This window comes from Lingula anatina, chromosome 8 (genome assembly GCF_051362555.1).
Source record: "Lingula anatina isolate TDL-2025a chromosome 8, LinAna3.0, whole genome shotgun sequence".
Classification (NCBI taxonomy): domain Eukaryota; kingdom Metazoa; phylum Brachiopoda; class Lingulata; order Lingulida; family Lingulidae; genus Lingula; species Lingula anatina.
In genome coordinates, this window is record NC_141774.1 from 17,276,313 (window position 1) to 17,297,751 (window position 21,439).

The following is a 21,439-nucleotide window of genomic DNA, read 5'->3' on the forward strand; positions in this document are numbered from 1 at the left end:
TAGCTCCACTATATGATGCACCCACGCTCCCGAAGAAAGCCAGGTGGTTTTAATACCACTTACGAGGGTGTCAACCACTAACACTGGCGAACATGTAAGTAACTATAGTAGCACGTATTCAAAAAGAAAGCACATATTCTACGATAACAGGTGGTTCAACCATCTATTTCAGAAGTGTTAAAATGACACCTAAGTCCTTACATATCCGTAGCTAGGTGAAGACAGATGTTTGGACTTGATCCCCCATCGGCACATGTTTAAATAACATACAACCCAGAGATACTGGTAAATGTACCTTGAATATCGACCTTACTCATTGGTAAATGTCTCTCACAAATAAAAAAGAAAAGAAAAGGAGGGGGGATATCCAGCTGTTTCGTCAATTTTCAGCCTTCAATCACTGTTTTTCTACACCCATTACAACCTTCAGCAAGCTATTTCTTATCATCTATTTTAATTAAAATGTCTGCTCTTTATGATACGAACTCGGACATGGATGGACATTCTCAAGCATTTGTCCTCTTTTTTGGTTAAGAAAGCGTACGTGCAGAATAATCTGGGCATTTTCTAGTGCAGTTAAGACGCTTTGTCCTAATAATTGTTCTAAATTCGGCGTAGGGACGCATGATACAGGTATCAGTACATGTATGTGAACGAGAATATTGTCACGTATTAGCTGCAGCCCCTCCGTCAAGCGGGTGACAATCTAAGGGCCCATTCCCAATGAAAACATCGTTCTACATATATCGTTGGTAAACCTCTCCTCCTGACGTTGATTAGAACACAGAAAAGTTGGGCCCAGTTTCGTCAACACTGCATAGGGCTATCCAGAGGATAACACTATCCACTGTATAAAATTGTTATCCTATGGATAGCAAGAGAAGGCTGGTTAATCTGATTGCATTCAGCAAGAGTCCCAGCGGAGTTTTATTGATCAGCGTAGCACAGTAGTTTATTTGGGAATGAGCCCTAAAAGGTCATTTGACCTAGATCGTAAAAAAAAACAAACTTTGCGTTATACCCAATTCGTGCCGCCAAGTACATGGGAGGCGCTTGTAGGTACACTCAAAGCGATTTGGAAATGGAAATAGTTCCATTTGACAAACAAGCTGCTCAGAAAGGATGGAAAAAACGACGTATTAATATAGTCTAGCTAAGCTGCAGTAGGGCTGCCAGTATTTGATTTCTCATAAAGTATAAATCTGATATTCATCAATTCTGTTTGAAATATCTTAAAATATGTTGACACGCGCTGTTCTCCAAGGCAGAGAGAAACGATAGTCTCAAGTGCGGCGAGTTTAAGTGTGGGGTTATAACAGCTTTTAGAAGGAAATTAAAAACACAGTAGACCGCAACTGGAGTGGAATGGTTTCCTCTAAATGGTACATGTACCAGTTATTAAGAAGATACAATGGTACTGAGAGTGCCCACGTGCACTTCCTTGAGAGACCTCAAGGACAATTTACCCCCAGCATATACAGGACGGCATACATCCCAGTTAAGTGACTGGGTCCTACTTGATAGACACACGACAACCGCAAGTCCTTGATACAAACAGGGACAAATGATAGCCATGTACAGTACGAGTAGATGCTGGATGAATTCGATCAAAAACTACGATTCCATTTTTTAACCTGAAATAGCGGTTAATTTAAGCACAACATCTTTTCAAAGTGGTGAGCTTAATTATTAATATAACTAGTAGACATTTGGCGAAGTTTGTGTTCAAAGTGCTCGTGCATTATACACAAATCTTCTGTGAAATGTTTTATGTCTCTGAAGTGTCAACTTTTTTCATTCTAATAAATCCACCAGTCTCTATTTCTTTCAGTCATCGTTTACATACGTAGGTTCTACAGGCATTAAGAATAATCTGCTCGCATATACAAATATATCATTTATCTTCTATTATAAACAAATAGAATCAAACAATAAGTAGTACGATTTGATTAATACTGAGAACACTCCTTATGCACAGTATAGAAATTATAAGCAAAAGCTGACGTTAGAATTCGTCATATTTTTACCATTGATGGTATGTGGTTAAACAATGTAAACAAAACAACAACTGAAGGCAAATTGACAGATGTCCCATGTCTGTGGAATGATAAACTAAAGGTGAAATTTTTGTGTAGGATCTTGACGCCATATACGACACCGTCAAACTATTGTTTTTCCTCGTGCGTCATACATGGAGTATTATATATTTTCATACCTATTTATATGTATGAATATATGCAATAAGATACAGGTATTAACATAAACGTAAAAGTACCAGTCCCCGAATTTTGATAATAATTCTAATGCCACACGACTAAGTACACTGCAACAAAATGTGATCGGTTGATTTGCCATTACTTTTATATTTTCAGAGTTCTAAAGGCGTTTTCTCATTACCAGATTGTGATAGAAACAGCTGAATTTGAAAACGTCTTCAAATAATATTTTTTCTTCCTTTTCACTTAGGAAAAACTGGGGAAGGAATAAAGGGAAAAACAGAGTACTGTACAAATTTATGCTTTCAACTTCCTTGCTAAAAGTACAGTACAAATACAAAATTACGTGCAGTAGTTATCTGTATATTATCTTATGTTTGAAGAATAAATTTTAGACATTCAAACTGCTATATGTGATACCCTGAATGAGTGCATTGGCACCTAGGTCATGTCATCAAAGATAAATGGGTGGACAGCGACCTAAACAGGGACAGGGGCTGGACACAGTATGATATATATTTACACTAATAGCCTATTATCAGTGACTATTTATGGACTAATACGTACATGTAGGATTATGCATGTACGCTATATGTGACTCATTACGATAGCGTAGGGGATTTAAGAATTAGATTTATTTTTTTAATGTTCTTAATAAGGAAGATCGTCATCGTCATCATCATCATCATCATCATCACGATAATCATAATCATCACTCCATTATTATTATTATTATTATTATTATTATTATTATTATTATTATTATTATTATTATTATATAAACATTTCGTGAAAGCCACAAAACACCATTACAAGAAATTGGTGTCCGATGCCGTTAAAATGGGTGTCAATATTTTGGGTGCTGCAATAAGCAACAATTTCACATTGTGTAACATTTGTGCTATAAATTACATATATCTCCGTGAAATTATTATATGATAAATGAAAGTCATTCCTTTACTGTAGAAGATATCTAAGGTGCTAAAATGTTCAGTAATTGAACATTATACAACATTGGTCAAAAAGGTGGTCCCACCCAAATCCCATGTACTTTTATTTACAAATGATCACGCCACAGGTGTAAATTGCAATAAGCAATGCTTTTTATTTTAGATACCATATCTTACATGATTGATCGCTAAGAAAATGCAAAATAGCGGTGAAAATATCTATATTTTATAACATAAATTCAAATTTAGAGTTTGCTCCCCTCTAATCCGGTTTTTCACTGTGACTTCTGCAGAGGTAAAGAAATGTCTGTTAAATAAAAAAGACACCACCAAATGTCACCAGATTTACACAAAATTAGCAAAAGGATGTGCGCGTTAAAGGTCACGTGTCTAAAAGCGTGTGTATCTACCGCGTACTACAATTATCTCTGACAACTTAGGCGATAATATCCTACACACACCCTTCCAAGAAGCCTTCTGCAACATGTCTTCAGACCCTCATCTGACCATTGATGGAATACAAGAAATGACTTGCTTCTTCAGCAAAACCAGCTTCCTTCCAGTGATGGTTGACCAAGTTCCGGTATTTCTGGGGTCACTGAACGTAATATTCTCAGCTGATATTTCACTCCATCTGATAGAGCTTACTTCGGGGTGAACTCCAGGATTCATTATGACAGCGCATTTGCACACGGCTCTTTTCTGACAAGTGGTTTGTTGCAGAAACAATGTTCTGTCATTGGTGGTTTTAGGGGGTGTCATACGCAAGCAACCACCCACCATTATTATTTCTGTTCATAATATTATCATTAGCAACAGTGGCGGATTTAGACATGAGGTCAGGGGGGGTCCTGACCCCCCCCCCCCCTTTGATTTCTGCAAACTATATCACACCAATATCTCCCTGTTGAAGTTAGAGTTTCGACTAGTGAATTATACTTCTGAACCGTACCAAAGGGCACCGCTTGCTCTCCAAACAAACAACAAAAATATTGGGCCATTGAGCATTGCGGACGCTTTGCAGCGAGACAGATTCAGACAAGATGATGTTGTCTGATAAATACACTAAATTTCGCAGCGCCTACAAGTATTTTCATTTTGTGGCGCTTTGTAAGTTTAACGACACAATTTTCTTACCTGCTACGTCATCTCCAAGATTGCAGCAGCCAGTAATTCCAGGCCCGTTACCAACAATTGTAAAGGGGGGGGGGTCCTTTTTTATTTTATTTTATTTTTTATTTTTTATTATTATTATTATTTTTTTTTTTTTTTTTTTTTTTTTTGTAAAACCTAAGTTAACCTAGATCAAATATACCCAGAGTGGAAATTTTTCCCAGCAAAAAGGGGGCTCTTTCGAAACCCTTCGACCCCCCCCCCCCCCCCCCCCAAGCTACGGGTCTCAATTCCATGTCAAGCACCTGCTGCCACCTACAGTAGGTTTCCGATTTCCGGTATTCTGGAATGCTGAGTAACTAATGGTGTCTTTTTTTTAGTAAAATGATGCACCCACTATTACTTTCATTTGTAAAATAAAAACCGATATTATGAGTTAATTTCATCCCTCTTATTGGTACATATCTCTTGTTTCGTCCCTCTGTTTCACTCTCCCTATCTCTCTCACACACTTTAACGAGCACGCGCACAAGCACACTCTCCCTCTCCCTCTCCGTCTCTATCACTCGCTTTTACAACAAAACACACACACACTTCTAACGCCTGGCCAACACCTTCTTCTTTGCCTCCAACTCTCTTGTTTAATCACAAGGTTTAAGTACAGAAAATCACTGCATAACAAGTGATTTGAAAATATTTGAATTTATTGTAAGTTGCACTCCAAGTACAAAATAATTGCATCAACTTTCTAACTAAGCATTCTTGTTCGACTCATTATTTCAATTTGACATTTTATTTGTCAGGCAGTATCTCGAAAATTCATTAATACTTTGGTAAATTAATAAATAAATAATTAATTAATCAAAATATCACATTTTTGGCAAAAAATAGGCTTGTAATACATCAATTCACTTACGCAGTTCACTCAATGTTAATCAAATTAAAACATCAGAATTTAGATGCCCGTGATGCTCGTGACAGAATATTTAACAATATTGAAATATCGATCCTTATTTAACTCAATGACTGACGTGCTACGAGACTAAATTAATTCATAATAAAACACATAAATTGAGTCATGACGAAACCTGAAAATAAAAAAAAATGCACATAAAACTCACAATTAGAACAACGGTTCGTTTTTCCCTTGGATCTCACTGACATCCCTGCAAGAGTATAAGTCACACTAAAACTTCACGATTTATCACGTTCTTTCCATTGTTGTAACGGTTCCGTTAGAATACCGATCAATAAATAAATAAATAAATAAACAAATAAATAATAAAAAAAAATACCGCCTCAGAAAAGAAGTATGCTCACGCTAAATTTCATAACTGAACCTTTGGTCGTTTCCAGCACGGCCATTAACAGTAACTTTTCTATGTACCAACCACTCCGCGCTAAGCAAATACTCCTTAATTGGCTTAAAATATGGGTATACTTCCATGCAATGACCTATTCTTTGAACGTGTCCTTTACACACAGGCCATTTTCCTCGTGAGATCCCTCGCAACATTTACATCTGTAAATAAATAGATAATTATAAATGAATAAATAAATAAATAAATGTAATTGAAAAAGATATCTGTGTCTTCAACAACAGAAACAAATAAGGACAACAGAAAGCAAAAAGTAAAGAGAAAAAAGAAGGTTATTTAGATAAAGTCGACCCAAATCACTTACAGTCTTTCAATAATATTAATAATAGTTAATTGTTTATGAATCACTTTTTTCTTTGATATAAAAAAGACGGAAATTTTGAATGAATTTCTTCAGTAATGTATTAAGCATTAGACAAACAAATTAACAATTAAAATGTTTAAAATAATTAATTCTTAATTTCAATCTAAAACAAAATTGCCTAAGATAATAATTAAGTAACATACTTAGATTTATCGTGATGGAACAAGCACAAAAACGCCGTGCATGCCCTGGTTTCACACGGCTGCTCCTCTCTGGGAAATGAAATAGTTCAAAGAATTGTCACATTTACTGGTAATATACGTTTTTGGGTATTTAATTAACCAGAAAAAAGTTCATGCACCATATACTTAGAACAGCAGTTCAGTTTTAGGTCAACTTTTACATTTCGAAATTACCTAAATGCATGCGAAAAATAAATCAACCAATAGTGCATCCTGTTTGACGATTTTGAAATCAATTAAATTTTTTAATGCTATTAACATGAAAAGAATGTCTGTGGTCAACCAAGAATGCATATATTTCTAGAAAGAAGGCGAAAAAAAATATAACACAAATATTACATCTAGTGTAATACTGACTATTATCTAAAATGGGCAATGAATATGCGCCGATACCTTATAAAACAGCCGCCAAGCCCGTCATTAATTTGATAATCGTAGCAGAACTGGAACCGCATCTGCTGGCCACACCCGCAGTGGAGGTTACACGTCGTCCAGGGAGTCCAACCGCCATACATCCAATCGGGAACTGAAAACAATAGCAAGACTAATAAATAAATAAACAGACAAACAAATAAATAAATAATTGAATAAAAACTAATGCAAGGCAAAACAGGCAACATGAACAGCAACACATTTCGTAATTATGAAATGAAGCAACGACCAAGAGCGTCCATTTTATACTTAAATGATTCACGAATTAGACGAGTCGGCATAAAATGAATTCAAGAAGGAGGATTATTCCAGACGGACTCCAGATAACACACGCACTTTTACACATTCGCCTCTTCTGGTCAAAGGCGGCGCCGTCACAGCATGTCTCCTTGCCTGTCACGCGGTCTCTGCAGGGGGGCTGGAACCCTTGTGCTCCATTGCACGCGCCACATGTGTGGTAAGGAATAATGATGTCCATGGTTGAAGTTGGCCTCGTTGTCGGCGCTTTTGTGGTAACTCCTGCTAAAGATATATAACACCTCATGTGAGAAGGCTTACAGCTAACTTACTAAAGGTTTACACAAATTTAAGTAAATGTAATCATTAAGAATCGTGGAATGTTTCACAGCAAAACTGGATATTGTACTTTTGTTATGACTGTTATAATTAAAACATTGTGGAAACTATCTGTAAAGTGGAAACTATTTGTAAAGTATGATAATATTGTTACCTTCGACGGCAATGTCTCTTGGGTCTACGTTTATCGGGCGGGAAATCTCTTCCCCCGTGATGGTCTTTATGCCAACGGTGTCATTACCGGACGGCTCGGCCTGTGGCGTTGTAAGCTCCTCCAGCTGAAGTGTGGTTGTAACCGCCTCTGGCGTTGCTTTGGGAGTGGTTGCTTTCGTGGCTGAATCTTTTGTCTCGTCGCCTTCTTCGTTTTCAGTTTCTTCCTTGTGTATGTCTTCGTCTATTTCTGTTGTGGTTGCGCTTGTGGTTATTTGGCTGGTCGTTGTGGTGGCGATGGTTGTTGTAGTTGGTGTAGTTGTAGTTGGTGTTGGTGTCGTAGTTGTCGTCGTTGGTGTCGTTGTTGTTGGTGTCGTGGTGGTGGTTGTTGGAGTCGTTGTTGTTGTTGTTGTTGTTGTTGTTAGTGTGGTAGTTTTCGTTTTTGTTGGTGTCGTGGTGGTTGTTGTTGGAGTCGTTGTTGTGGTTGGTGTGGTAGTTGTCGTTGTCGTCGTTGGAGTTGTAGTTGTCGTTGTTTTGGTCGTAGTTGTCGTTGGAGTTGTAGTTGTCGTTGTTTTGGTCGTGGTTGTCTCGGGTGTCGTGGTTGTGGTTTTGTAATTTTTGTTGATTTCTGTAATATGGCACAATCCTTGCATTCATTTACGTCAATATTTTAGCGACAATAAGTACATTTACATTTTTTAACTTAAAAGTAGTAACAATACGTACATTTACATTTTTATAACCTTAAAAGTAATTTAAGACACTATATAAATGGAATATATATAACCAGTCATGGGAACTGAATAGCCGATTATCAAAGAGTGACCGTCTATGTTTTACTTGTTATCATTTTAGTCGTCTATGATATACACAGAAAACTTGGACTTGTATGCTTCCTTACGTCAGCCGTGTTCCCAGTAAGATTGGGAGGACTCTTTTTGGTGAAATCTAATACTAAAGTCATTGCTTGGCAGCAATTCTAACCTCTTTGTTGCCCCGCTGCTGTTGTTATTGGAGATAGAGACATTTTCACGTACATGTAGAGCGATCCATCTGTGGCGGTAAATTTTGAGAGATTAAGGGCAGAGTAACAAACCCCAGTAAGCATAAACCCCGTTCTCGACACGCCATTTGAACTTTGTAGGTAGGAGACATTTTTCCAAAGAAAGCCTATTCCGGGTAGAACTTTCTCCTGGATATTAGGAAGCGAACTTGTGAAAGCGAGTGAAGTTCCTGAAGCATACATGGTAGAAAATCTAAAAACACAGCCACAGATGCAACCCGAAGATATAACGCCCGTGTGATAAGGACTTAAAGTGATTGTTCAGATAAACAAAGACCTGACCCATATTGATGCTTTAAACTTTATTTAATCATAGAATAATTTCGACAACTGCACATTTTCATTTTAATGAAGGCCTGAAGCGGCCCAGGGAGCTTGTCCCTTGGAAAACCGAAATATATCACAATGCAATTCGTTGTGACATCGACTCGACTGAAGGTATAAAATAGGCTCTGTCGTGGACCTCTCTCGAAGCGGAGATCGGAACAAACAGAGCGTTATCGCAGTGAAAGCCGCTTAAATGCAAGAATGACAAAAGGAATGACAAAAAGTGTAGGTAGGCGACACCACCTGCAATCTTGAATTTGATTTAAGCATTCTATTTTTGGAAGTATGTAGTTTGTACCAAATTCTCGATATCTCGTAGACCAAAAAGATAAACTGTGGGTAACTATTATAAGAGGAAAGCCATTTCTCAAGAAAAATGTCCAAATTATGATTTCAATTAAATAGCACTTCATAGGGCATATATATAGATACATACGGGGGAAAAGCAGCGCGAGGAAAAAAGAGTCACTTTCATTGCAGACGATTCATTTTGGCAGGTCGCACAATCAAGTGTCTTACACCACTAGAACTCTTGAAACCTAATCTTTATCTTGGTAAGCGAGACAAAAAGGGATATATGATATGAGGTATAGTAACCCGTCTTAATATTCTTTGGATTCTTTATCTTCCCTACTCGACGAAAATCCACGTGGTTTCTGACGTCAATCAGTAGAGCATATCTAGCGCAAACTCTCGCCTGAAAAGATAAAGAAGGCGGCTTCATTCTCAATTTCCGCCCATTTTATCTTATGCGCTTAAAGGGAATGGGTGGGGTGGGGTGAATGACTGGAGACCAACTCAAGCTGGAAAACCGGGTGATTAAATGACTTCGTTGTAGTTAAAGTACTCCATACCAGCTTCCTATTGCAACTTTCCGTAAACGAGACTCCGATCAGGAGAGAAAGACGCCTTTGTTCATAAAGATTTTTTTCTTTTTTTATAGACAGGTATCGGCTAAATAAAATTATACGTAATATTTTAATCAATTATTAAAGTTTCCGTCCAGACTACCGTCTTTCTTATGTTAATTCCCAACACTGAGACTCATTTCACGATTTCCTTGTCGAAACACAACAGTCGAAAGTTATCTTTACAGGCACCTTAAAGTGACAAAGTGCTAGATTCAAAACAAAAATTAATTCCATGTACATAAACCATTTCTTGGTGGACTTAACTGAGGACAAATAATACTTTTTGGTCATATTTTAATGATATATGTCATAATTTTATTTCTAAAAACATAATCAATTCCACCTCCTTTCAAACCTCGCCACCCGTCAACCATCTTGACACCATTTTAAATAGCAAGGAATCCAGACGTCTGTATGAGAATTGAGCTCCAAGGGACGGAATATCTTGAAAACCCATCGCTTAAGCGTAGGTTGAGCACTTTTTCAGTCTCCCAAATGGTTAGAAAATTACGGCGAGTGTCAGGAACAGAGGATCGTAAGTTGATGTTGGTTAGTGGGATAAAAATACCGTCTACACCTGAAAAAAATTCGTTAAGTAAGAATTTTCCTACACCTTTAAAGGTAACGAAGGGTTAACATTTCGACATTATTATCTAAGTCAATATTGTGCAATTCCCATATCGCTAATACTGTTTTCTTTGGGTTTTACATCTGAGTTTTTTAGAAATGGAAAAAAAAGACATTTCCCTTTAAACAATATTCCAGCGCCCATTTGTGCACCAGTACACTTGGCGCTTATTCATAGTGACCGCCAAATCTGCACGGCACATACATAGTGACACTGCATTGTGGGATCGATGTGAGTTTAATTTGTCGGCTTACAGGGAAGGGTGTGTTTCCAGTAAATCCCCTCTATATAAACTTTAAAAAAAAAACAAGTGCGATCATATTTATTCTTTATTGACTAACAACGGAAGAAAATACTTACAGGTACGTGTAATAAGCATTAAAATAGTCTCCCTAGAACTTTCTCTTAAGCCTCCTGCCGTACCCTGTGGGACGAGTGGGTGGGAGGAAGGGACAATTAGAGGTATTAGATTTGCTGCCAGTCGTGACCATAACTCAATTAAAAGACCCGCGGGAACCAGTAGCACCAAGAAGAGTCTATCCAACTCCAGTAGAAACCCGTCTTATAAAAAAAATTCAATGACATTGACCCTTACTTGTGCTTACTAATAACTTGAACCCTCTTCGTGGATAAGCAAAACCATAAGTTCGGAACAAGACCAGGGCGTCGCTGTTTTTGGACCACTGTGTTTCTTTTGGAAGAACAGTGCCACAGAATCTGAAAATGGAATTTAAAAAGACGTAGGATTTTTAACGCTCTGGTAATGTATTAAGCAGCGACGGGTCCAGGATTTTTTGAAGGGGGGTTCCGCCGATGCAAAGCCGATCCTCGCCCCCTCCCCTTGGCATGGGTTCGGGGCCCACTTAAGAACCCCGAAAATTTTGGTATTTTAGATGGCGAATGGTGTCATTTGGTACGGTTTAGAACTATGATTCAGTTGGTCAAAATTATAATTTCAAGAGGGGACCATTGGTGTGATTTTTTTCAGAAATCGAAGGGGAGATCAGGACCCCCCTGACCACCCTCTAAATCCGCCTCTGTTAAGCATATGAAATAAAGTATGTAGGACAGATATGAGCGGTGGTGTATAAAACTTATAAAACAGGTACTGTATAGGACTAGATGTCTTGTATAAAATGTTTCTTTTGGAACCTTTAATGCAACGCTATCTTTGTATAAAGTTGAGTGGTGATTGTGCCATTTTTTCTTTGAGTTTTGTACATGAACGCTTGACCCTTGGTCGCTTTATGACATGACCTCCGTCTCGGTCAGTGGGTGGACTACTTCAGCACTAAAAGGTTGATAAGAAATATGAAGAGGACTACGGAGGCCAATGGTCGACAACGTTCTTAAAGCTAGAAGAAGAACAGGGCAAACAGAGAAAGAGAGAGAGAGAGAGAGGAAAAAGCTGTCATATGTACGTCAACTTACTGTTTTCCAGTGTTACCGAAGTCGTCAGAATCCTTGATCTCCACGTAGTCAATACACTGCTCCCGAGGCTCGTTCCAGCCGACCTCTATGTCAATGAGGTTGGTAAGGGGTAGAAACTGGAACGTTAGTCGATGCCCTGGCTCCGTCTGAAAACAGTCAAATAAGGCATTTAGTTACATATCTATGCAAACTCTTACAACGAGCAGAGTTCAGGGGCGGATTTAGGCCGTTTTCTGGGTCTTCCGGAAGACGGTCAGATTTTCAAGTTATCTATTTTTTTCTGCTGGAAGACGGTCAAAATTGGAGGATGAATCAACAAAGATAATTTGGAAGACTGTCAGTAAATATCTCTGGATCCGCCCCTGGAGTTAGACTATACTAAGTCTCTGTTCAAAACTAACTTGATCTGCGGACTAGCTGAGCCGGGAATCAAGTATGGCGCGACCCATATGTAATAACGCGATGATTTCGCAACAAGCTTTCATGTGGATCGAGCCATATTTGATCAGAGCCTTAACCCGTTTGTCCATGTGTGAGAAATATCTATTACGCTGATACTGGTATACTTACATTCACTCATTTGTTTGCCTTAGCCTCTGAACAAAAAGCTTACGCAGAGTGGCGTTAACTAGGTTCCACATTTTTACCAGGTAAAAAACGGAGGGGGGGGGGGGGGGGGCACTGAGCAAGACTGTCTAAACTAAACGTTAAAAGATAATCTACAATGAGTAGACGGTTTGAATGTCAAAATGGGTCCCAGCATGGCTTGTGCGCCTGTGTGACTGTGTTTGTGACTGCGTGTGTGAGCGCCAGTGTTTATATGTGTGTAACTCCTTACCTTTATGTACCACGTACAGCTTTGTCCCATTTTATAATTTCTGTCGAAATAATCCCAATGAGTCGGATCGTTAGGCGACTTCAGTACCAGACGATCTCCGGGGACAAGGGTGTGCTCCCCACCACATGGATCTGTCAATACAAAGCTTCTGATTGGACAATAGAACAGAAAATTCTGATTTTGTCGAATATCAGCAAATCAGCTAGTGGTTTATTTGAATATTACTATTCATATTAGATATAACATCATATATAAATGAGGGAACTTATGCCAACCCTTACTTCGATCAACTATCTGTATTGAGTGGACAGAAATTGGCCAGTTATCTACATGTGTATTGCGATACATAAATAAGGAATTTGGACCACCATTGAATATATTATAGTAATAAGAGTTAACAGCCTGCACTGCCTCGGTCGTTAGTGTTGCCACAGGAAAGTAGTCATGGTAGTACAAATCTCAGCATAATTATAAAGTAGCTGATGTCCAATTTTGGAATACAAATCCCGAACTATTTTCTTGTCAAGGTGCCTTCAACCCTTGTTTACAACAACAACAACAACAACAACAACAATAATAATAATAATAATAATAATTACTACAAATAGTCAATAAATAAAAAAATTGAAACCGAGTATGCTTACCCATCACATACGGCTGTACTTTGTCACAGATATCCCCAGCAAAACCTTCAGGACATATACAACTGGAACAGTGGCTGGGATTGGTGTAACCTCCCCGCTCGCACGGTAGGGGAATCATGCAACGATCTGAGATTAAACGAAGACTTTAAGTGTATGTCCAGGGTCGAAGGCTGAGAAAATGCTTACTTGCTGTCGCCAATTTGTTGCAACTTATGCTCTCTCTATCAAGTACATGTATTGGATAGGTTCCTTTGAACAACGCAATGTCGAAACTTCAAGTTACAAGTGCACACTTACTGGTATTTACACACTGGCTATTATGGGGTGCTGTGGGCTTACAAGAGCTTTATTTAAAACTGAATTAAACACGGCAATTTAGACGCACCTACGCAGTACTGATTGTTGATCGCTTTTGCATCGTAGAAAGAGATGTGGATGCGCTGCCCCAGAGCTTTCTGGTAGAGTCCCAGGCCGTCACGCTTGCTTACTATGGTGTCTGAATTGTAGCCATCCTTAACAAACGCCTGCAAGGGTATTAACAGGAAATGATGATTATTGATAGAATGAATTACTACTGCCTTTAACCGTGGGTTTTTGAAATTATCCTGGATGGTTATTGTGGAATCCAAAGTGCATCAGTTGCATTTCTTTGTTTACCTGTACATCTAATACCGGTACATCGTGTTTATCTCAGCCCATTACTGCTTCCCTCTCCCTCTAAGACTGGGTTCCCACAGATTTAGATCGATCCATCTGGATCGACTTAACTCCCTGCGGGTTCACGTTAAATTGCTGTCAGCTTCCGGGAGCCGAGCGCGCACAAATGTTAATTACCCCCTTACAGCTTTTAGCAGGCAGGACAGACATTTAAGCCGGTCAAGCTGACAGCAATCTAGTGAGGCTCCCCAGGGGGACAGATCGATCTAAATATCTATGGGAAAGGTCTCTAACACATCGTTGTAGTGTGTTTTCGTCTCATCTAGCACATTGCATTATCCTGATCTGTCACAGACACGTTTTATGACTGAAGTTACAGTACCACTTACCTTTCTATGATAGTGCATCAAAGACCCATAATCGTAAGGAATCCCGTCAGTCATCGCTTTGTCATAGGGGACGATCTCAAAGTTACCCAGTTTGGCTTCGTTGATGTTGTTTGTGAGAATGTCTACGTATAAATCCCTGTCTGGTCTCGCTTGTTCATGCCACAGGCCCAGCACGTGCCCTATCTCATGAAGTGGGGTGCCGTACTGGATTTCAAGATAAAGAAATTATCAGTAGGCCTAATTACAGCGTTGCTTCCTTTATCATTTTTTACAGGCATATGTCAATCGTCGCTCTTTTGGTTTAATTAAATTTGATACAGTATCCCTTTTATTTATTTATTTATTTATTTATTTATTTATTGGCTATTTAATCGATAAAGGCCTACCACGACGTTCCTCTCGCTCTTTCAGCCTTAACATCATTTTCGGAAATTTTTAAAAAACGTCACTTTAAATGATACAATCGGTATAATCCACAATCGAATTCTAATTCTGAATGTGAATCTAGGCCCCTTTCACATTCTGCAGACCATTAGGCTTTTTTTCTCCTTCACAAGTTCTGCAAGTTCGCTTTCTGCCTAAGTTACAATTAATACAATAAGGTAACTTAATTTTAATTGTCGAGGGCGAATTTCCTAAGTGATGGGTAGTATTGGAAGTGTTTAAGCACTCAAATTGGAACGGTACAATGTAAAAAAAAAAATTACACGATTTTGATTCGTGTGGAGTTGCACTACTTACGCCTTGGACACACGTGAAGGCCAGGTTCACAATCTGGGGACTAGCTTGCGTGCGCCCTACGTAGGACCAGCAGCTGCAAAACAGAGTGTATTTCTTAACAGAAAAGCTATGACACGTATGTTGTCTTCGTTTAGGCGCGGTTTTGGTAGAGTGGTGAGATGTGGTGGTCCTTGCAAATGACGATGTAGATGTAATAGAAGAATAATATGAAAATGAGATTTTGTGCAACAACAAATATGTAGTACATTACTACATATTTGCTCTCACACAAAATCTCAATTTAACTTGCAAAGCATCAACATTAAATCTGCGCCTGCCTTTGACTTACCGTTATGATAACTTAACTTAACCGCCATCGAAAAGTGTCTTAGACCCCATTCCCATAGATTTTAGATCGATCTATCCCTGTGGGGAGTCTCACTAGATTACTGTCAGCTTAGCCGGCTTAAGCGTCTGTCCCGCCTACTAAAAGCTGTAAGGGGGTAATTAACTATGATGCGCGCTCGGCTGACTGCAATTTAGCGTGAACCCCCAGGGAGTTAAGTCGATCTAAATCTAAATCTCTGGACCGATCTAAATATCTGGGAATGCACCCTTACTTACCCCTCTGCAGCTTTCACAAATTTCAGGTAAGGTTTCCAGGAGGGGATTTCTTTCTCTTGGGCGGCGGAAAACTCCATGAAAGTCACACAGGTCACACTTTTCCAAATATTTATAGCGTCATATATATTAGCCTTTTCTTCGTCGGCTGAAAGGCGAGAGGATAGGCGCTTAATTAGGAGACGTACCGTTCACAATGGATTTTGTCAATCTAGCTAATGCGCATTAACTCCACCAGAACTGTCGCTACAATCATGTTAAAAGGATGAAACACTTACTCTTGTTTACAACGTACTCGTATATTTACCAGTTTTATTTTTCTTTTTTTTTATTTTACTCAAAGCCAAGAGGAGAGGCGTTAGTTCTTTAATCTGGTTGCAATCAGCGAAAGTAAGGACTCATTCCCATTTAAACTATCGGTCTGCGTAGGTGGATCCAACTCCGCGGGGACTCAGCTTTTCTAAATTTTACTCAACACCAGGAGGAGACGTGTTTTAAAATCATTTAAATAGGAAAGAGGCTACAATGACAAGGTACAATGACATACTGCTTTAGACTTAAAAGATCGGTTTTAAATACATGTCTAAAACCAGTTTCGTACTTAAGCGCCAAATGTGAGGGAAATGATGACCATCACAAAACGTGTTATTTAAAATTCCAGATTGACGTGTTTCGATGCACTTATAAAAAAAACAAATGTATAACTCGATTAAACCAAATCTCTCTCTCTCTCTCTCTCTCTCTCCAAATATATGTTATGAAAATATCACAGATCTTACTAAAGGCGTGATCCAATACATAAGGCACTGGCAGGCTCCACTTCGCAGTGGGTAACACCTGGAAATTCAGTACCTTTCTCTTCCGCCTTGCCTTTCCTACTTCCTTCATATAACGTAACTGGTCTGCAGTGAACGCTATATCATCTTCTATATTATCTGTTATATATTCTGTTTTTAAACCCTTGAAGAAATTGAATAAGGTGCATGTAAGTTTTTACTTTATGGAATAATAATAATAAGAAGAAGAAGAAGAAGCTTAAGAAGAAGAAGAACAGTTGATTACCTTTCAAGGTTAATCGGTCTTATGCAGAGGATTTACATGTAGAGAAAAGAGAGGGAATTAAAGTAGCCTACATAGATCACATAGGTCATTGTAGATCAGATCACTTCAGACATTTTTAAAATCATGTTTAATTTTCTTTTGTATGACAACTTGCATGCTGTACACAGAGAATGAAAACGCCTTTTTATCTGATTATTAAGAAAAACTTCTTTGATGATGTGTTGACACTACGACTGAATCATAGGTAAACAAGGGCACCCCTTCTGAATTACTAATTCAATAATCAAAAAGAGCATCTGTGTTTTATTTTTTACCTCTTGTATGTAAAGCTCCTTTTTTATTTTCAAAGCTTCTATAAACTCTGCCTTTGAAAGTCCATTATACTTCAGGTATTCCTGAAAATAGTAGAAAACATAGGGTAGACCGGGGCTAAACGCCCCCCTTAAGCAAGAACCGCCACAGTTTTCCCTGCTGAAGGTATAGACCGTTGAAAGTGGGTGTTAACTATGAAGGGCCGCCTGGACTACAAACTGATAGGCCTACTAACACTTTTGGAAACAAACAACAGAAAAACTTTATAGGTAAAAAATAAGTGAATTATAAAATCGGCCTTTTTTCTGCTGGAAATCGGAAGTGGACAAAACATCACGAGACGCGTATTTATACGTAATACCTGAAAAAAAGCGAGTAGGCGTTTGAGCCCGACTGGGTGTTTAGCCCCGATGTAGCCTACCCCATAATTAACAGAGCGATGATGCAATCCAGATTTTTGTTACGCGCCTCCTGCCCATCATCCCCTCCCATTATTATACCTGATAGGCACCATACTTACCACTACTAGTTATTTACAAGTAGCTCTTATTTCCCAGGCACGTGTTGCGTGCATGTGCGTGCATAGGCCTACATACGTGAGTGCGCTGCGATGTGTGATCAAGGATGCAAGAGTTTCCTCTCATGAAAAGGGACAACTGGAAAACTTGGAGTGTGCGTGTAGGCCCCTAGTAACTTCATTGCTCACTGAGACTTATACTGTACATCAATAAATCAGATCAATCTTTGAAACATTCTTCCATATACTTTTAGCACAGTGAGACTCATCCACCATTGACGAATGCCCATCGCAATACATCACATTTTGCGAACAAGATACCCCTCCCTACAGGCAACGACCTCTGTTTCAATCACGGACAGGTCCGCCTCTCAATTGACAGTTGACAACAGGTTGAAATACTCTTACCAGGACATTGTCACGGTAATCAGTCTAGGACAGAAAACACGTCAAGGTACTGAAATCACCACTTGGTCAATGTTTTTCTTGATTTGAAGTGGAATGTTTTGACAAATTTATGACTGCATGGTGACCTTGTGATTAGATATATGACCTTTACACGTATGACCACGTGACTTTGATCGGAGTTTCACTGATTGCGAAAATAAAGCGCTGTCCGGTGTAATGCCCCCATTTCACACAGACCACGAATCCCACGAATCGCCAGGAATTGACAAATTTCAGGATTCGTGGTTGAATCGTAATCAATTCGTGAAGTTCTTAACAGATCCGTATATAATCGTAGTCAGTTCTTGCAATTCTTGGTCAATCGGGAATTCGTGACAAAAATTTGAGCTGTTCAAAACTTTGGCCACGAACTCCCGATTCCAAAAAACTGAATTTTTTGACAATATTCGTGCGATTCCAGACGAATCCCACGAATATTCGTAACACGTATTATCGCACCTGTATCGTAACTGAAACGTAGAGCGTGTCGAATTAGGACAGAAAAATTTGCAAAATCTCACGAATGCTCACGAATCCTGAAATTTGTCAATTCCTGGCTATTCGTGGGATTCGTGGTCTGTGTAAAATAGGGGCATAACAGGAATGGTATTCCGCTAGGTGCCGTTGTCCGTTCCTCATTACTTTGTACAGGAGACATTCGGCCCATATACTAACCCCAACAAGGTAGTTAATTAATAATAATTTCCACCAAATGTACATGTTAAATATTCAAAGAAGTTTAATATCTTCCGCAAAAGTGTTTCATTAATTAATTAAAATATTTATGTGTCAGGTTTTCGTTCTATATAGGCCTACTATATTCTTATCGTATAATTATTTATAAATCATAAGATACGTCTCCGCGGGCACCTGTTATCTAGTGGGGACCAGTCGAAAATGAAAAAGGACACTTGATCCGATTTTAGGTCACGGAAAATACCATTTAACCACACAAAGACCCTTAATGCTTTTAAAAATGGTTTATCAGGAATGATTCAAAAGTCAGGACACCTTTTCATACAATGTAGCAAATTGCGTATTCCACCCATTTGCAGATAATTTAATTGAGTTGAGATGTACACCACACATAATCTGAAAAATTCGTACGTCTCCTTTTAATGGATATAAGTACTAAAAGTTTGTGCCCTGCTTGAAGTTTTTTTTAATGATCCATAATTTGAAAAATATCTGATAATTTGTAGACATCAAAGCGATAAATTATACTTTGACTGTGAGAGCTGGAAATTGGTAATAATATATTTCATTTTCACTTTGTTCATTGCGTAATTATATGCTTATATATTTGTTATTAAAACTCAACTCTAATATTGTAATTTTTTTCAGTTTTTCTCAACATGCACACACAGTAGAATGTCTGCCAATTGATGGATTACGTTTCGGAACGCCTCTTTGCGCTTATTCCACATTAATAACGCGATGATTTCACTGCACTGGTCTAGTGACGTCACTCACTTATATCCCATGGCAACAACAAGCAAGCATGTTCAACAAGCATGTTCTTTGGTATTCTTCTGCCGACCTTTGACCTCTTGTGCATTGGCTCCAAAACGTTTTTTCTACCGTTCGGATTGCTTGTGATCGTCGTATAATAAATCTGTTTATTTCTTCATTTGTTTGTGTGTGTGAATCTATTTGATCGTCTTGTTTTTGTTTTCTTATGACGCATGGAATCGTCCCTATGATTATCGAAAAAGCCTTTATCCTGGTCCTAAATGTAAAACGACCTATCTTTTTCAACTTCAACTCCATCAATTTTCATCTAAAATAAAGAATGCACTTAATTTCATGTAACGCGTGTTTTCCTTCTGTTTTATGGATATTTGCGGTCATTCTTTGGCCATTAGCTTGCTGTGACAAACGCTTTAATTAGTCATTATAGTTGACGAATAAAAAGATAAAAGGAGTTCACCCGAAATCCGTTAAATTTCATCTAGTTAGCAACATAGATTAATTGAAATATCCCCTGACGAGCACCGGAGTACACAAGGTACTTGTAACATCTTAGCACACAGCCTGAGACGCCGCGTCTGAAATTATTTCATTTTTTGCATATGACATTCCATGCATTTTTCCTATTATGTAAAGTCCCTGCGCCTTGTTATTTTAAAACTTATAATCGTAAAAACATAACATCGCCACAAAGTGCAAAGTGTTGAAGTAAATACTATCAAAAAATAAGTAACTGGAATAAAATAATATTAATAATAATAATTATAATAATAATAATAATATTTAGGAAAAAGGCCTCCGAATCAAAGTGGCCGTTTGTCTTTTATGTCTTAAGGAAAATAAAGAAGTAGTGCAAGTCGGTGTCTGCTTGACAGAACCGGCTTAAACCATCATTAAACGTTTTAAAAATCTTTGTATGTCTCAAAAAAAGAAAAAAAAAACACTAAGTGGTAAGGATGTATACTTATTTGGTATCTAGCACACGCTTTCAATATACGCCAGACTAAGTAGGTGTAAAGAGCAATTACAGTCTTGTATAACAATTACCGGTGCATTGCACCGCGGGGGGTAGTTTAATGCGTCTCATCCACCTCACCTTCGGGATAACCGTACGTACTTACCTCTGTTGTTGAAACTGGCTTCGACGTCGTCTGAACAGCGAATAAAGATGCTACACAAAATAGCACTGTCGCGTAGCGATCCATGTCACCAACGTCGTTCGTACTGCAATAAATAATAAAAAATGGCGCTGGGTTTCAGTTTACGTTCTCTACTGTTTGTTTGCTACGTCTGTTTGTTCCACAAGCTTGGTTCCGGTGGGTAATTCTTATGTTCTAGAAAACAAAAACTAAAGCCCTGCTAGTTGTTCTATCAGTCTTGTGTCAAAGCAGTACTACAGGGGACAGATTCTCTTGCTAAATCCTAAGTCGGCAGTCCTGTATTGTCAAATAAGTGTGTGCGTCCACGCACTTTAGAGAAGTCTATATATTAGTTATTGCTGTCCAAGTAACATTGTGATAAGGTGTGTCCATCGTTGCTATGGTTTAAGTCCGGTGTTGTAGATTACCGGGTACTCCAAAAGTTCCGCCATTATTTTGTACCCATGTTGACGGTTTGCTATTCCTATGAGGTGAATACCATGATAAAATCCACGGTGTGTTGTGCACCAGAATTTGGTGTATATGTAGAATTTGGCGCCCTGCGTGAGAGCAAAAAACCTTCAGATGCAGACGACACACGTAAATGTGGCCTATTTTCCTTCTGGGTGAAATAAAAGGAACATTTAATCATGTTTAACTGGTTAAAAACGATAAACATACTGAAGTATTTGTATAGCATCAAGGCATAGTCATTTCATCCCCAGTCACCAAAAACTTGGGTCTTTTTATGGGTTTACACATAAAATAACAATTTAGACCACAAATAGACGTGCGAGGAATTGACAAAACTGGGATTCGAACCACGCATGCAAACAAGTAAGGTAACTTGACGATTAAAAGGAAAAGATGCCACATATGATGGTAAAAAAACAAACTAGCA

The 21,439-nt window shown here is 38.5% G+C and overlaps 1 protein-coding gene across 2 annotated transcripts; it reads right to left on the minus strand.

The window, feature by feature from the left end:
- Window positions 1–4,944: 4,944 nt before the first annotated feature.
- Window positions 4,945–21,213, minus strand: LOC147760494 (uncharacterized). 2 transcript variants are annotated; one of them, XM_086994331.1, is made up of 16 exons: window positions 20,521–21,213; window positions 16,968–17,048; window positions 16,371–16,551; window positions 15,595–15,739; window positions 14,992–15,064; window positions 14,251–14,454; window positions 13,590–13,728; window positions 13,205–13,330; window positions 12,561–12,691; window positions 11,723–11,868; window positions 10,887–11,008; window positions 7,367–7,990; window positions 6,973–7,155; window positions 6,598–6,730; window positions 6,166–6,234; window positions 4,945–5,801 (listed from the first exon to the last, which is right to left on the minus strand). In XM_086994331.1, exons 1-16 carry the CDS (start codon window positions 20,602–20,604, stop codon window positions 5,735–5,737), a joined length of 2,508 nt encoding a protein of 835 aa, XP_086850457.1. In that variant the 5' UTR covers window positions 20,605–21,213; the 3' UTR covers window positions 4,945–5,734. The 2 variants fall into 2 exon arrangements, with proteins under 2 accessions (XP_086850457.1, XP_086850456.1); XM_086994330.1 differs by having other exon boundaries at window positions 6,973–7,158; window positions 20,521–21,133.
- Between the last annotated feature and the right edge of the window lie 226 nt (window positions 21,214–21,439).